This window comes from Eschrichtius robustus, chromosome 12 (assembly GCF_028021215.1).
Source record: "Eschrichtius robustus isolate mEscRob2 chromosome 12, mEscRob2.pri, whole genome shotgun sequence".
Classification (NCBI taxonomy): Eukaryota; Metazoa; Chordata; class Mammalia; order Artiodactyla; family Eschrichtiidae; genus Eschrichtius; species Eschrichtius robustus.
In genome coordinates, this window is record NC_090835.1 from 68727009 (window position 1) to 68745233 (window position 18225).

The 18225-nt window shown below is 38.6% G+C and overlaps 1 protein-coding gene across 2 annotated transcripts in view; it reads right to left on the minus strand.

Moving 5' to 3' along the window:
- Positions 1 to 18225, minus strand: part of ILRUN (inflammation and lipid regulator with UBA-like and NBR1-like domains) — a 114108-nt gene that overhangs the window by 55697 nt on the left and 40186 nt on the right. For both annotated transcript variants that reach the window (XM_068557346.1, XM_068557345.1), the window contains exons 2-3: positions 18039 to 18193; positions 12121 to 12318 (exon numbers count right to left, since the gene is read on the minus strand). In XM_068557346.1, the coding sequence (XP_068413447.1) occupies positions 12121 to 12318; positions 18039 to 18193 (353 nt within the window). The remainder of the gene's footprint in view (positions 1 to 12120; positions 12319 to 18038; positions 18194 to 18225) is intronic.

The following is an 18225-nucleotide window of genomic DNA, read 5'->3' on the forward strand; positions in this document are numbered from 1 at the left end:
GAGTAATATTCCATCATATATATGTGCCACATCTTCTTTATCCATTCATCTGTCGATGGGCATTTAGGTTGCTTCCATGACCTGGCTATTGTAAATAGTGCTGCAATGAACACTGGGGTGCATGTGTCTTTTTAAATTGTGGATTTCTCTGGGCATATGCCCAGTAGTGGGATTGCTGGATCATATGGTAATTCTATTTTTAGTTTTTTAAGGAACCTCCAAACTGTGCTCCATAGTGGCTGTATCAGTTTACATTCTCACCAACAGTGCAAGAGGGTTCCCTTTTCTCCACACCCTCTCCAGCATTTGTTGTTCGTAGATTTTCTGACGAAGCCCATTCTAACTGGTGTGAGGTGATACCTCGCTGTAGTTTTGCTTTGCATTTCTCTAATAATTAGTGATGTTGAGCAGCTTTTCATGTGCTTCTTGGCCATCTGTGTGTCTTCTTTGGAGAAATGTCTATTTAGGTCTTCTGCCCATTTTTGGATTGGGTTGTTTGTTTTTTTAATATTGAGCTGCATGAGCTGTTTATATATTTTGGAGATAAATCCTTTGTCCGTTGATTCGTTTGCAAATATTTCCTCCCATTCTGAGGGTTGTCTTTTTGTCTTGTTTATGGTTTCCTTTGCTGTGCAAAAGCTTTTAAGTTTCATTAGGTCCCATTTGTTTGTTTTTGTTTTTATTTCCATTACTGTAGGAGGTGGATCAAAAAAGATCTTGCTGTGATTTATGTCAAAGAGTGTTCTTCCTATGTTTTCCTCTAAGAGCTTTATAGTGTCCGGTCTTACATTTAGGTCTCTAATCCATTTTGAGTTTATTTTTGTGTATGGTGTTAGGGAATGTTAAATTTCATTCTTTTACATGTAGCTGTCCAGGTTTTCCAGCACCACTTATTGAAGAGACTGTCTTTTCTGCATTGTATATCCTTGCCTCCTTTGTCATAGATTAGTTGACCATAGGTGCGTGGGTTTATCTCTGGGCTTTCTATCCTGTTCCATTGATCTATATTTCTGTTTTTGTGCCAGTACCATATTGTCTTGATTACTGTAGCTTTGTAGTATAGTCTGAAGTCAAGGAGTCTGATTCCTCCAGCTCCGTTTTTTTCCCTCAGGACTGCTTTGGCTATTCAGGGTCTTTTATGTCTCCATACAAATTTTAAGACTTTTTGCTCTAGTTCTGCAAAAAATGCCATCGGTAATTTGACAGGGATTGCATTGAATCTGTAGATTGCTTTGGGTAGTAGAGTCATTTTCACAATATTGATCCTTCCAATCCAAGAACATGGTATATCTCTCCATCTGTTTGTATCATCTTTAATTTCTTTCATCAGTGTCTTATAGTTTTCTGCATACAATACAGGTCTTTTGTCTCCCTAGGTAGGTTTATTCCTAGGTATTTTATTCTTTTTGTTGCAATGGTAAATGGGAGTGGTTCCTTAATTTCTCTTTCAGATTTTTCATTATTAGTGTATAGGAATGCAAGAGATTTCTGTGCATTAATTTTGTATCCTGCAACTTTACCAAATTCATTGATTAGCTCTAGTAGTCTTCTGGTGGCATCTTTAGGATTCTCTATGTATAGTATCATGTCATCTGCAAACAGTGACAATTTTACTTCTTCTTTTCCAATTTGTATTCCTTTTCTTTCTTTTTCTTCTCTGATTGCCGAGGCTAGGACTTCCAAAACTATGTTGAATAATAGCGGTAAGAGTGGACATCCTTGTCTTATTCCTGATCTTAGAGGAAATGCTTTCAGTTTTTCACCGTTGAGAATGATGTTTGCTGTGGGTTTGTCGTATATGGCCTTTATTATGTTGAGGTAGGTTCCCTCTATGCCCACTTTCTGGAGAGTTTTTATCATAAATGGGTGTTGAATTTTGTCAAAAGCTTTTTCTGCATCTATTGAGATGATCATATGGTTTTTATTGTTCAATTTGTTAATATGGTGCAGCACATTGATTGATTTGCATATATTGAAGAATCCTTGCATCCCTGGGATAAATCCCACTTGATCATGGTGTATGATCCTTTTAATGTGTTCTCGGATTCTGTTTGCTAGTATTTTGTGAGGATTTTTGCATCTATATTCATCAGTGATATTGGTCTGTAATTTTCTTTTTTTGTAGTGTCTTTGTCTGGTTTTGGTATCACGGTGATGGTGGCCTCACAGAATGAGTTTGGGAGTGTTCCTTCCTCTGCAATGTTTTGGAAGCGTTTGAGAAGGATGGTGTTAGCTCTTCTCTAAATGTTTGATAGAATTCACCTGTGAAGCCATCTGGTCCTGGACTTTTGTTTGTTGGAAGATTTTTAATCACAGTTCCAATTCCATTACTTGTGATTGGTCTGTTCATATTTTCTATTTCTTCCTGGTTCAGTCTTGGAAGGCTATACCTTTCTAAGAATTTGTCCATTTCTTCCAAGTTGTCCATTTTATTGCCATAGAGTTGCTTGTAGTAGTCTCTTAGGATGCTTTGTATTTCTGCAGTGTCTGTTGTAACTTCTCCTTTTTCATTTCTGATTTTATTGAGTCCTCTCCCTGTTTTTCTTGATGAGTCTGGCTAAAGGTTTATCAATTTTGTTTATCTTCTCAAAGAACCAGTTTTTAGTTTTATTGATCTTTGCTATTGTTTTCTTTGTTTCTATTTCATTTATTTCTGCTCTGATCTTTATGATTTCTTTCCTTCTACCAACTTTGGGTTTTCTTTGTTCTTCTTTCTCTGGTTCCTTTAGGTGTAAGGTTAGATTGTTTACTTGAGATTTTTCCTGTTCCTTGAGGTAGGCTTGTATTGCTATAAACGTCCCTCTTAGAACTGCTTTTGCATCGTTCTAGGTTCTAGGTTTTGGATCGTCGTGTTCTCATTGCCATTTGTCTCTAGGTATATTTTGACTTCCTCTTTGATTTCTTCAGTGATCTCTTGGTTATTTAGTAACATACTGTTTAGCCTCCATGTGTTTGTGTTTTTTACATTTTCTTCCCTGTAGTTGATTTGTAATCTCATAACATTGTGGTCAGAAAAGATGTTTGATATGATTTCAATTTTCTTAAATTTACTGAGGCTTGATTTGTGACCCAAGATGTGATCTATCCTGGAGAATGTTCTGTGCGCACTTGAGAAGAAAGTGTAATCTGCTGTTTTTGGATGGAGTGTCCTATAAATATCAATTAAATCTATCTGGTCTATTGTGTCATTTAAAGCTTGTGTTTCCTTATTAATTTTCTGTTTGGATGATCTGTCCATTGGTGTAAGTGAGGTGTTAAAGTCTCCCACTATTATTGTGTTACTGTCCATTTCGTCTTTTATAGCTGTTAGCAGTTGCCTTATGTATTGAGGTGCTCCTGTGTTGGGTGCATATATATTTATAATTGTTATATCTTCTTCTTGGATTGATGCCTTGATCATTATGTAGTGTCCTTCCTTGTCTCTTGTAACATTCTTTATTTTAAAGTCTATTTTATCTGATATGAGTATAGCTACTCCAGCTTTCTTTTGATTTCCATTTGCATAGAACATCTTTTTCCATCCCCTCACTTTCAGTCTGTATGTGTCCCTAGGTCTGAAGTGGGTCTCTTGTAGACAGCATATATATGGGTCTTGTTTCTGTATCCATTCAGCGAGCCTGTGTCTTTTGGTTGGAGCATTTAATCCATTCACGTTTAAGGTAATTATCGACATGTATGTTCCTATGACCATTTTCTGAATTGTTTTGGGTTTGTTTTTGTAGGTCCTTTTCTTCTCTTGTATTTCCCACTTAGAGAAGTTCCTTTAGCATTTGTTGTAGAGCTGGTTTGGTGGTGCTGAATTCTCTTAGCTTTTGCTTGTCTGTAAAGCTTTTGACATCTCCGTCAAATCTGAATGAGATCCTTGCTGCATAGAGTAATCTTGGTTGTAGGTTCTTCCCTTTCATCACTTTAAATATGTCATGCCACTCCCTTCTGGCTTGTAGAGTTTCTGCTGAGAATTCAGCTGTTTACCTCATGGGAGTTCCCTTGTATGTTATTTGTCGTTTTTCCCTTGCTGCTTTCTATAATTTTTCTTTGTCTTTAATTTTTGCCAATTTGATTACTATGTGTCTCGGCGTGTTTCCCCTTGGGTTTATCCTGTATGGGACTTTCTGTGCTTCCTGGACTTGGATGGCTATTTTCTTTCCCATGTTAGGGAAGTTTTCAACTATAATCTCTTCAAATATTTTCTCTGGTCTTTCTCTCTTCTCCTTCTGGGACCCCTATAATGCAAATGTTGTTGCGTTTAATGTTGTCCCAGAGGTCTCTTAGGCTGTCTTCATTTCTTTTCATTCTTTTTTCTTTATTCTGTTCCACAGCAGTGAATTCCACCATTCTGTCTTCCAGGTCATTTATCTGTTCTTCTGCCTCAGTTATTCTGCTATTGATTCCTTCTAGTGTAGTTTTCATTTCAGTTACTGCATTGTTCATTTCTGTTTATTTGTTCTTTAATTCTTCTAGGTCTTTGTTAAACATTTCTTGCATCTTCTCGATCTTTGCCTCCATTTTTTTTCCGAGGTCCTGGATCATCTTCACTATCATTATTCTGAATTCTTTTTCTGGAAGGTTGCCTATCTCCACTTCATTTAGTTGTTTTTCTGGGATTTTATCTTGTTCCTTCATCTGGTACATAGCCCTGTGCCTTTTCATCTTGTCTATCTTTCTGTGAATGTGGTTTTTGTTCCACAGGCTGTTGCTAGATGATACACATGTCTAGGGGGCTAGAATGGCATCATGTTGGCTGACTGCTCCAGGAGCTCTAATCTGGCAAGAGCCTGCTTGTGGCTGCTGCTGCTGGTGGTTTTCCTTCCTTCCTTCCTCCCTCCCTTCCTTTTTCAGAGAGTATCTTATTGAGGATCTTCTAGAAGCAAATGAAGCAGGTTTTTAAAGTGCAACATAAAAGAGAGACAGACATTCTAAAGGTGGGGTCAGTAGGCAAAAGGGCAAGAGAGCTGGTAGAAATTCCAAGTAGAACAGCATCTAAATAGAAGACACTTGTGTAGAGTCTAGAGGACATCCATGAAAGCAGAGCTTCTTTTACAACATCATCAGTTAAAACATTGGAGAAGAATGAGGAGGAGCAGTTCTGCACTACCTGGTTAAGGTGGACATTGCATAAACTGGAGAAGCTGAAAGAAGAACTTACAAAGGTTTAAAGAAATAAACAGTGTGGTTTACATAGAGCACCCATTAAGCTTCCTAACCTGTGGGACTATATTATATATTATGATTTGGGAGTTTTATAAGGGAAGTTCCATTTCTAACTTCTGAGAAAACTAAATGAATATAAGTATTTAATCTACATGTGAATTGTCCCTAAGGAACCACGTGAAGCCATTTAACAAGAAGAGCTATTTCAAGCGGAAGAAACCCTAATCAGCATGTGATAACCAGAGTATCACGTGACCTCAGTGCCTACTTCACAACTAGAACCCCTCTGCTTTAGAAGGAACCATCAAGTGCAGGGGTACAGCTCTCCTGTGGAACTTTGGGGTTTTTTGGTTTATTTCTTTTTGGTGGGTTTTTTTTTTTGGCTGTATGGTGCGGCGTGTGGGACCTTAGTTCCCCAACCAGGAACCGAACCAGCACCCCTTGCATTGGGAGCATGGAGTCTTTACCACTGGACCGTTAGGGAAGTCCGTCTCCTGTGGAACTTTGAAAGATGGTACTCCACTAGGAAGAGGGGAGGCATGTTTGTACCAAGGCTAAAATGGTGACAAGCACTCATGCTGCTTACTCCTTTCCAAGAGTCAAGTGTCCTACAGGAACTGTATATCTCCTGAAAAGCAGGAACTCCTTGGGGAACACTGATATTTACTCAACTACCTAAGAGTCACCTTGCCAATCTCAGCCTGACCCTCATTCCCACTCACTCTGGAAATGGAGAGGACTTGTGGACCATATACCCCAGTCTCCCTAAACTCTGCCAAGTACCAACAACCTGGAGCCAAAGTTTCCCTGTGAACCCAATACAGTAGTGTCCAATGGCAAAGATCATAAAACTACTTTTGTTAATTTATAACTATAATTTATAGCTAATTTATAACTTTCACTGAAACTTAGACAAGTCATTAATTATCTCTGGTCTTCAGTTTCCCCACCCATAAAGTGCAGCTAATACTTCCCTTATAAGATAATTTATATGAAAAAGCCCAGTACAATGCCTGACATAAAGTAGGCATTAGATAACAGGTTGTTTTTATCTAAGAAGCAGAAGTCTATAGAAAAAAGATAAAATAAAATGTTTGGGCTTGAAAATAACTCTGCCAAGAATCAAATACTTAGTGGTACTCAACCAAGGGAGTTAGAAATGTGTGTGGTGGGAGTGGAGGGTGGCTCTAAAGATGAACATGGTATTTAGTGAGAGGGCCAAGGGTCTTATAAATATGCCCCACATAAAGAAGAACTGTCCACACAATATGCTAATAGCACACTCCTGTTGAGAGACTGAATGAGTACAACCAATCTAAAATGAGGGAAGAAGACCCACTTTGTAAATTATTAAATATAGCAAAAATTCCTTTTAGGAAGAGAAATGAGCTCAAACAACATAAGTATTATTATAAAAATAAGGAGAATAGATTTTTTCTAGAAAAGACCATTAAAGACTAAAGAAGAGACCACCCAACCAAAACCAAAAACAAACAAACAAAACAAGCTTTGTTGTTAAAACAGAAAGATAAGGGACTTCCCTGGCAGTCCAGTGGTCCAGTGGTTAAGACGTCGCCTTCCAATGCAGGGGATGCAGGTTCAATCCCTGATCAGTGAGCTAAGATCCCACATGCCTCTCGGCCAAAAAACCAAGACATAAAACAGAAGCAATATTGTAACAAATTCAATAAAGACTTAAAAAAAAAAAGGTCCACATCAAAATAAACCTTTAAAAAAAACCCCAGAAAGATAAGGCATAGAGAAGTTACCTAACTTGTCGAAGTCTGTGCCCAGGCAATGTAGTCCTACATTCCAAACGCCTACCACTACACTATACTCAATGCACTAGCAAGCTAAGAGTGAGCAGAAAAACTGAAAGAGCCATTCATGCCAAGGTTAACATAGCAGCTTATTTTTTTCACATGTTCACAGCTGTGGTTTTATGTATATATGTATATTTCACTTTCTGCCAGTCATTTAACAGTTCTGCTATCATGACATGTTTTATAATCAACATTAAACTGAATTCAATGGAATACGGTAACTTGTAAATGGAATTAAATTCTTCATTAGAGTAGATGAAGGGTTTGCAAACTATACTCCACACAGCCCTGGAGGTCACCTCAGACAGAAAGCAGGGAAACACAGGCCAAGGAGGCTCCCACTTCAACAAAGCCAGTTTCAGTTTTATCTTTTCTCTTTTTTGGAGGAGGCATTCACATATACTTTTATCAAGAAAAGGGTTCCACTGATTAAGAAAAATGCTTGAAACCCATGGAATCAGATGAATTATTAAGATCCCTTGTAGGTATTAGATTTCAAAGTCCTGAAAAACAACTCACAGACTATATGACCAAGAAAGGCTTTGAAGTTTTTAATGCCTTCAGAGCTAGTATATTTATACTCTACCTACTTATAGAATTTGAGAGGGATGTTACAAGTATAAATTTTAATGTCACATATAGTGATAATTATTTTTAATTTAACACTAAAACACACACGCACAAAATAAGACAAGAGCTCTCAAGCATGGGAGAACACTATGAGGCAGTATCTTTGCATCAAAGAAATTTTTTTTAAAGTCATGTATGTTGTCTTCCTCCTCCTTTAAAAACACTGACATGCATTTAAAAATTTGAGTAGCCACTCTCCACTCTGCACTTGGCTCAGCTTTTTCAAGAGTTACAAAGATAAATGAGACATGTATCACCTGAAGTTTTAAAAGCAATATTAGACATTCATCAAATTAACTGGGCAGAAAGAGGTAAAGTGCCAAAGAGAGGCAAAGGAGAGGGAAAGAGATTATGAAATGGAGCTCAGCAATGGGAGACACTATTTCCAACTTTGCAAGTAAGAAGATTCTCAGGAGAGGTGGCCTGAAAAGAGGGGAGAAATAATCTCTCTGCATTCTGATAGATGATTGTTACATGATGTTGATTCTTTATTCAACAAATAGTTCACTGTCTAGTAGGAGAAAAGGATAAGTAAACAAACACCTAAAACACAATGTGTTAACTGTAATAACAAGCGTGTGCATAGTATAAGTGAAAAGGGAAGGAGGTATTTCCTTGGGGTAGAGGGGCGAGTAAGAAGGGGGGAGGAGGGAAGGAGGAAAGGTGACTTCACCAGGGTGCTGAGGATGAGCAGGGGTTTGTTGTAAAGAAAAAGGTATTTCAGGCAATGGGAACAACATGAGCAAGGGCATGAAGAAGTGAAATCATGTGGTGTCTTTGGGGACTGGCTGTGGGGAGTAAGGAGGTGACTAAGGATGAAAGTGAAAATGAGGCCAGACCAGATCATGAGGAGCTTTAAGCCCTGTGCCAAGGAGTTTGGCTCCATTACAGGAGGTACAAAGGTTTTCGGCAAAGAATGATGTTACAAAGAATGACACTAACATTATAATTTTTTCAGTCAGAGAAATACTTCAAGTTTCCACTGGCTGCAAAAACATATATGAGAAAATTAATTCCAGGACTCCTTGAAATAACTCCAAAGGTCCCACTGGCGATGAGTCCAGTTAAGAGCTCCCTGAGGTCAGGAACTCTTTTTTATTTATTTTTCTCTGGATCTCTAGGACATAGGATATAGAGAAACGAATACGAATTGGTCTGTGATTAAGGATGATAAGACAGAACAAAAGATGACTCAAGCTTCTGGCCTGATCATCTCAGTGGGATGACAATAACAAGAATATAAGTTTTGTCTAGGAGATACTAAAATTCAAAACTCTACAGAATATCCAGGGGTTCTGTCCACAAGCACTTAAATACAGGTTTGAAACTCCAAAGAGTCTGCACCACAGATATGACTTCGAGTACCACCATGTATGCCGTACTGGTGACAGATGAAGCCAGGTGGGTGGATGAGGTCACAGAGCATGAACAGGGCCCAGCTCACAATCTAGGACAGGCATACCTTGGAGATATAGCTGGTTCGGTTCCAGATCAATGCAATACAGTGAATACTGCCATAACGCGAGTCACACGAATTTTTTGGTTTCCCAGTGCATTACGTTTACTGTACACTGTAGTCTATTAAGTGTGCAATAGCATTATGTCTAAGAAAACAATGTACGTATCTTAATTAAAAAATACTTTATTGGCAAAAACCGCTAACCATCATCTGAGCCTTTAGCAAGTTGTAATCTTTCTTGCTGGTGGAGGGTCTTGCCTCCTTGTTGATGGCTACAGACTGATCAGCTTGGGAGTTGCTGAAGGCTGGGGCAGCTTAAAGTAAGAGAACAATGAAGTTTGCTGCACTGACTGACTCTTCCTTTTACAAGCAATTTCTCTGTAGCATGCAATGCTGTTTGATAGCATTTTGCCCACAGTAGAACTTCTTTCAAATTGGGAGTCAGTCCTTTCAAACCCTGCCATTGCTTTATCAACTAAGTTTATGTAATATTCTAAGTCCTTTGTTGTTATTTCAACAATCTTCACAGCATCTTCACCAGGAGTAGATACCATCTCAAGGAGCCACTTTCTTGGCTCGTCGTAAAAAGTTAACTCCTCATCGGTTAAAGTTTTATTCTGAGATTGCAGCCATTCAGTCACATCTTCAGGCTCCACTTCTAGTTCTCTCGCTACATCCACCACATCTGCAGTTACTTCCTCCGCTGAAGTCTCGAACCCCTCCAAAGTCATCCACGAGGGTTGCAATCAGCTTCCAAACTCCTCTTAATGCTGATATTTTGACTTCCTCCCATGAATCACAAATGTTCTTAATGGCATCTAGAATGGTGAATCCTTTCTAGAAGGACTTACTTTGCCCAGATGCATCAGAGGATTCACCATAGCCTCACAAAATGTATTTCTTAAAGAACAAGACTTGAAAGTAGAAATGACTCTTTGCTCTATGGCTACAGAATGGATGTTGTGTTGGCAGACATGAAAATCTCGTTGTATATCTCCATCAGAGCTCTTGGGTGACCAGGAGCACCGTCAATGAGTAGTAACATTTTGAAAGGAATCTTTTTTTCTGAGCAGTAAGTCTCAACAGTGGGCTTGAAATGGTCAGTGAACCATGTTGCAAACAGATGCACAGTCATCCAGGCTTTGTTGTTTCATTTACAGAGCACAGGCAGAGCAGATTGAGCATAATTTTTAAGGGCCCTAGAGTTTTCAGAATGGTAAATGATCACTGGCTTCAACGTAAAGCCACCAGCTGCATTAGCCCCTAACAAGAAAGCCGGTCCTTTGAAGCCAGGCACTGACTTCTCCTCCTTAGCTATGAAAGTCCTAGATGGCATCTTCTCCCAATATAAGGCTGTCTTGTCTATATTGAAAATCTCTTGTTTAGTGTGGCCCACCTTCATGAATTATCTTAGCTGGATCTTCTGGATAACTTGCTGCAGCTTCTACATCAGCACTTGCTCCTTCACCTTGCACTTTTATGTTATGGAGAGGGCTTCTTTCCTTAAACTGCAAGAACCAACCTCTGCTAGCTTTAAACTTCTTCTGCAGCTTCTTCACCTCTCTCAGCCTTCACAGAGTTGAAGAGAGTCAGGGCCTTGCTCTGGATTAGGCTTTGGCTTAAGGGAATGTGGTGGCTGATTTGATCTTCTATCCAGACCACTCAAACTTTCTCCATATCAGCAATAAGGCTGTCTCACTTTTCTTATGATTCGTGTGTTCACTGGAGTAGCACTTTTCATTTCCTTGAAGAACTTTTCCTTTGCTTTTACAACTTAGCTGTTTGGTATAAGCGACCTAGCTTCTGGCTTGTCTTGTTTTTTGACATGCCTTCCTCACTAAGCTTAATCATTTCTAGTTTTTAAAGTGAGAGATGTGTGACTCTTCCTTTCACTTGAACACTTAGAGGCCACTGTAGAGTTATCAACCGACCTAATTTCAACATTATTGTGTCTCGGGGAATAGGGAGGTCCAAGGAGAGGAAACGAGATGGAGGAATGGCTAATTGGTGGAATGGTCAGAACACACACATTTACCAATTAAGTTCACAGTCTTATGTGGGCACAGTTTGTGGCATCCCAAAACAATTACAATAGAAACATCATAGATTGCTGATCACAGGTCACCATAACAAATATAATAATAATGAAAAAGTCTGAAATATTGTGAGAATTACCAAAATGTGACACAGAGACACTAAGTGAGCAAATGCTGTTGGAAAAACGGTGCCAGCAGACTTGCTCAACGAAAGGTTGTCACGAATCTTCAATTCGTAAAAAACAAAATTATCTGTAAAGCACAATAAAGCGAACGTCAATAAATCAAGGTATGTCTGTAGTCCCAGGGCAAAAATGAGACTAGACAAAGAACATTCAGAGAAGAAACAAGAGAGGTACACCATGTGAGTCTAAGAAGGTATACACTTCAAAAAACATTTAGAGTTTGGTGCCAAATGATAGAGGGTCAGTTAGTATGAAGACTGGAAAGTGGCTACTGGATTTGGAAACTGGGTAGTTGCTGATAAACATCACTGGAGTGGGTAAAGGATTGACTGGTTTGAAAAACAAAAGTAAATGGGAAGAAGAGACAATGAGTGTAAATCACTCTGTCCAAAAAGTATGGCAGTAAAAAGAAGGAGTGAGAGGTACTAGCATCTTGACAGGTCATCAGGTGGAGAGAAGTATGCACATTTTGTGCATTATCTTTTTTTATACAACTTCTGTCTAGAGACTGTGAGAACAAGGACTGCCTTCAGTATTCTTACAGCACCTACTAGATTATATAATAAAAATAGCAGCACTACTAAATCATTGTTTAGAATGCAATATATATATCTCATTACACTTCACTAAATTTTAACTAAATTCCTAGTATGAAAAGGAGACCGCTAGACTGAACCAATTAGTCATTAAATTCAAGTCATTTACCCGCATGGGGTCGCTGTTTAAAAGGGACCACACCCTGCTACATAATTTGACAGGCTCTGTGAGCAACGCTGGGGATGCTGTAAAATGTTACCTTAATTCATTCACCCTGGGCTGCACAGGAACATACTCACCTCCATAGTAGAGTCCTGTAGCAGTGCACATCCGCCACTGTCCCTGATACATTCCTGCTCTGCTGGGGCTGCACATCTGGACGCTGACATCTGCAATCTCTTGGGGCTCTAGCGATCTCACCATCACCATGTTCACATGTCCAAATTGGTCTCCCCCGACATATTTAAGACAAACCCCTGGAGGCCAGGCCTCTGCCCCTGAGTTCAAGCAAAAGAAAAAAATGTTAGGCAATCAATGGTCCTATGCTGAGTGCAGTTCATTACAAAACTGTAGAAGAGGTCTCTTTGTCTCTCACACATATGTAAACCTATCCACATATCTTTGAGCTATATAACACCTCACTGGTCAGCAAGAATCAGAGTCAGCAACCTCTGACCAGCAGTCTATCCCTAAGAGAAAGCACACACAGCAAAAGCAAGGCAGTTCCTCAAGAAAATGTGTTTGGGGTGACCCAGGGAAGGCCACACATCACATTGAATCTGTAGAACCTAAGAATGATGTCGGAAAAGAGCCATGGAAATGAAGCTCAGGCCCACATCTTTCGAAGACTGCTTTCTCTACTAAGAACACATGCCTATTTGCACCTGACCTTTTAAACTGACATTCAAAGTAAAAATATGTCTGACTGTCCCCAGTTTTTCCATCGAGGAAAGAGGATGAAACTTTCCATTGAGGAAAGAGGAATAGTTTCTGTATTATTTTCATTTTAGAACTGCTTTTTCCCTGATGTATGACTTTTCTTCTGGAGTCCCTAACAATGAAAAGATCGAGGGTCAAAAGACTGCAAATAAGACAAAGGAGTCAAGTGAAAGTTTCGTTTTCAGGTTCAAACAGTAGTGGGGAAAATATGAACAGTGGGCCCTGATAACAGTACAATGACCCGTTGTCTCAGGGGTGATGACACCAGCAGGAGGTGCTTGTAGAAAGAATAGGAATGGCAAGACAGAGAAATGGCTTTGGCAGGAATGTCTTTCCCTCCTTTGGAAGTGGCAACAGTCTTATTTGGTTCCCACTCCTGTACACCTATTTTCACGTAAACTAACTCAAATGAGAAATCAATATATTGACTTCTGACCAGTCATAGGTAGCCACACAGTGGCTAGATGTGATCTTTCCTGTGAAGTCTCTCCAACAGACTCCTTTTTACTATATACAGAAACCTCTATATATCTTTTTGTTGAGATACATACATTCATTATAAAAGCAAATCACCATGAAAAGCTGGACATGGAAGTACTTTCAGCATGCTTGAAACTCATCTCCTAACAGCACTCTAGGATTCCTCAGTACCTTGTTCGTGAAGTGCCAGGCCGGTTTTGATATACTTGATGGTTTACTACTGAAAAAGAGAACTGGAGAGAAAAGCAACCAACACTCTACTGCTGAGATCTCAGCAGTAGAACGGCACCTGCTGTGGCTCTTGGATTTTAGGGGTAGCAGATGGAGCAGTGGTCGCTATGTCTGTCAGACCCTCTTTAAAAAAAATCCTGCCAGCAAAGTGCCCTCTTAAGTTAACACTATAAAGGGCAACTGCTGCTGTTGAAAATGTTGTGGATGATACACTGGCAATACATGCAAATTCTTTTTTTTCATTTCTGGGGCCTATGGCCCGGCAAAAGCATATTTGTCTTAGTCAAGAATAGTAGCAGTTGACGTGAAGTACCTTGGAAAATGTCAGTCTCCTTAAAGACCAAGATCCAAGAGGAAAATTAAGCTACTATTATAGGGCTGAATTCACAATTATTCTTTAAAAGATACACATACACATGCACACACACATCTATAACAAGACAATGTTTATATGAAAATCCAAGAATGTGTCTGTTTTGGAACTTTAAAGAAAACAAGGGAAACCAAGACTGTCTGGGTGTGGAAAATACTTGGCTGCCCTAGGCAGACAAGCACAAGCAGCTGAGACAGTTGGATCTCTCATCTGTGCAAAAGAGGGAGTACTGCTGTATTCCCAGGATACTGAGTTAGTTGGTAAAATGTTAAATGATTAACAATTATGAGGCTACGGTCCTGATCTTTTTAGTACGTCAGACCCTATTGATGTGGTACTTGGAGAGCCTCTTGAAAAAACTGGAAGAGTTATACACCATCAACTCTAAAGTGTTAATCTGCTATAAAATGAAGAACCAATCATCTGCCTTCTGAGAGTTACCAACAGTTTATTATGAAATATAGTTCTTACAGCCCCCAACTGTCACGTCAGGTAGTTCTGAAAAGGTCACTGATACTGACTCTTGATACAGAAGGAAGGGAAATACTGATGAGCTACTTGGCCTACCAGGCTAAGCATACCAGAACAATCTGGATTTGAGAAGTATAACGCAATAGCACCTCAAATTAAGTCTGTTACAACTGGCTTAATGGGGGGGGTAGATATATATAAGAAGAAAAGAAAGACTAATCTGTGTTTTATGACTTTCCAAGTTAAGTATCGCAAGCACACATATGACTAAGCTGTGATTCTCCAGTTATCATGGAATATAATTTTATTAAAAGACATAAAAAGTCAAAACAAAACAAGACAAGAAACCTGTCATGTAGCAATTCTGAGATGATAGAGAGCATGGCAAAAACAAAATAAAAGTCCATCAGTTCCAGAAAGTCTGAGACTTACTAGGTATAAGTGATTATAGAAATAGTTTGGAGACAACAAGGAACATCCAAAGAGCAAGACAGAAGGCAAACCTCAGTGAAGACCCCCTCCCTCTTTTTAACCCCTGTAGCTTTAGACACTGCATTTCAAATTAAGCTACATGCAATCAGGGCCCTTCACTGATCTTGTTGCCATTTTCTTCCTGTACCTGATAAAGTGACTGGAACATAAGAAACTTAACTATTTTAAGGAGTCAAAAGAAAAATGGAGGGAATAGTTGTTCTTTCTCAAGTTTCTTTTTTTCCCACAACTGTTGTTTCATATTCACTTCTATGTAGTTTAGAAAATAAAGATGACTCTGAAGTCACTCTCTCATATAACAATCACAACTACTTCATTAAAGTCAGAGAAACACCAGAGTTATCATATGCTTAGTTTAACACTCACCACAGCTGGACAGCACAGCATGGCTGTAACAACTGAGAAGCTGTAAGTGTTGGTAAAGAGAATTGTCTCCTTTCATCTTCAGAGGGACAGTTTCAAATTTTCATTTTAAACTCCAGCTGTAAAGTTTCCCAAACTTCTAAAACTTACACAGTACCAAAAGTTTGGATCCTGGGATTCTGCATCTATGTCATTAAATGTCTCACTTCAGTTTCTCTATGATCTGACTATAAGGACTTAAACAATATTAGGTGTTTAATTTTAAACAATGTGTGACATTTATCTTCTTTGGGGAAGGTGCTGGGACAGCTATATGCAGTTCCTATCAATCTCATCTGTTGTAAATTTGAATTCCTGGTATGCCTGAAACATGACAGTAGAGAAGCACTGTGAAAAATTATTTATGAAACTCTTTCAGTGAGCACTTATCTCTTAGGGAAGGTTATGAATGAGAGTAAGAGAGCCTGAGGAGAAACAGCTAAGCCCTACCCTACTTTTTTTTTTTTTTTTTTTTGGCCACGCCACGCGCCATGCAGGATCTTAGTTCCCCAACCAGGGATTGAACCTGTGCCCACTGCACTGGGAGCGCAGAGTCTTAACCACTGGACTGCCAGGGAAGTCCCGGCCTACCCTACTTCTGTGTGTTACCACTCTATTTCCAGAAAGAACCCAGGCCAGATTAGGATGACGCCAAATAACCAGTGCCTGTGCATGCTTTCCTTATCTCTCTCTCTAATAACATACCTGTCACTTAATTATGTGAGGCCAGTTTCTTCTTAAACAAATGGAAAGCATTTAGTTTACAGACACAAAACTATTTTACAACTGATGGAATGATTTCCAGAAGAATAAAAAACCTACCTGTTCCAAGTACCTCGAAAGGTAAAATCTCTAGCAACTGTTGCCCAGTTTTTCAAGAGGTGTACAGGAACAAAAATGTCCTTTTACAGGAAGAAAGGCTGCAGACCCAGAGATTGTTTTAAACTGGAGTTACTATGCAAAAGCAGAAGGAAAAAGAGCTAGCCCCACCAAAACAAATTTTCTCCAAGTAAAGGTGAAAGGCAGGCTCTTTGGGGTTCTGATTTGACATTCTCGCCATTTTATATCAAACCCTTACAATCTCCCATTAACCCAAGAAACTGTCTAGTGAGTGAGTAGATATTTCAAGAGGCTTTCTGAAATATAAAATGGTTATTTTGCAGCAAGATGGTATTTAAAACATTTCAACAGTACTCTAACAACTTTCAATATTTAAAAACACTATAAAGAACCCATGGAAAGCCAGACCATTTCCAGTGTTTTCACCATTAAGTAAACAAGGTCTTGGATTAATTCTTTTAAATAAACAAAACTTTTAATAAGCTATACTTTCTAAACAAACGTTACTCATCGTAAAAATTCATGGCTAGGTTTCAAAAGCATTTTTGACCAGTAACACAGATTTTAGTAATTCAGATAAGAAATATGATGAATAAAAGCTGACCTAAAGAGATTGTTTTAATATTTTTAAAAGCAGACAACACTAAGAAAGGTGAGAAAGAAATTAGACAACGTAAAGATAATCAAACTCGGAACAAGAATTTCAAGAAAAATAGAAAAATGGCTGTTTTCCTGTACTACCATATGCCTCTCAAACTAACAATGCACCACACTGTTATAACCAAAAGAGAAAAGAAGCTAATGAAAATTTACAAAGCCACTGATGTCCCCAGTCATCTACAACACTGGGTCAATCCAGATTATGTGCTTTTGCTCAGTGACACACCAAACCTTCATCCAAGGTAAAGTTACTTCCAAATTAGCCAGAAAAACTAAGAATAATAATTTGGTACATTAATTATTATATAAAAGGCTAGCTTGGCCAGTCTCTCCCCATCATAAAAGAACTGAAGTATAAAGAACTGAAAAGTAAACAGGGTCCAATGAAAGGTCACTTTTATAGGTTTGAGTCCCCAGAGTTTTATATCATTTCACATCAGATTACCTTACTAGACACGGTTCCCTGACACCAACAAACTTTTAGCTAAATATTCCTTTTGTCTAGTTTTCCATCTCTTAGAATTTCTTTTGTAAATCCTCATTAATAAGGAAGTTAAAGCATCCTCACCTAGTCAGCATAAATTGTTACTGGATGAGACAAGAAATATTAAACTCACTCAAATTAAAAAAGTCATTAGAAAAGAATTTAACAAGTAAAAGGTGATAATAAACAGTTACTAGATACATATTCAGATACTATTTTCAAAGAACTATGGTTAACTTATGTTAAATTTTTCTTAAGTCAGCAGTACGTCAAAACAATGTTTTTTAAAAAAAGCAATTTCTCAATCTTTCCATCTTTTCTATTCTGAGCAAATCCCTACGCTTCTTAACCAATTTTTCAAAGTGATGTTAACATCTCAAATAGATAGCTCAATGAAAATTTCAGATACAATCATCCTTGTGGTTGGAAAGAAATGAGCTTTCAAAAGAGCAGATGCTCACAACTCTAACTACCTTGTTCCATTCAAGGATGCACCTCCTCTAGCTTGCTGGAAATAACTGGAAGATTAATTAGAGCAGAAATAAAATAATGGAGTAGAACTGTACAGGTGGAGAAAATACCACCACCACACACAGGCCTAGTTCCTGGTATCAAAAGAATATTGAATTGTGTTTAAATGTCATCAAGGCCTAAATTCTTCCTAATCTAGGGAGTATTTTATTGGTGTTTGGGTCATCATACCAGTACAAGAAAATTCTACATCATGTATAAGGAAAAGCTCAGAGTTACACAATCACATCATTTAAGCTAAAACACTTCCTTATTTCTTTTAACTACTAAGAAAAAGAAGACTGGGCAAGGAAGATTGCTCGTTATACATTTACCAGAATTTTGGATTCGCCATGTTTTTATAAATTGAGTATCAGGAGGTATCGACTCCCCTTCTCCTATGGTGACATCTTCAACAAAGGACATAGAGGGCACACTGATGTTTGGGCTCTCAAAGTCATAATAGGCGCCAATTGCTGCTTGTAGGTTCCTACAAAAAAAGAGAAAAGGCAAAATACTTCA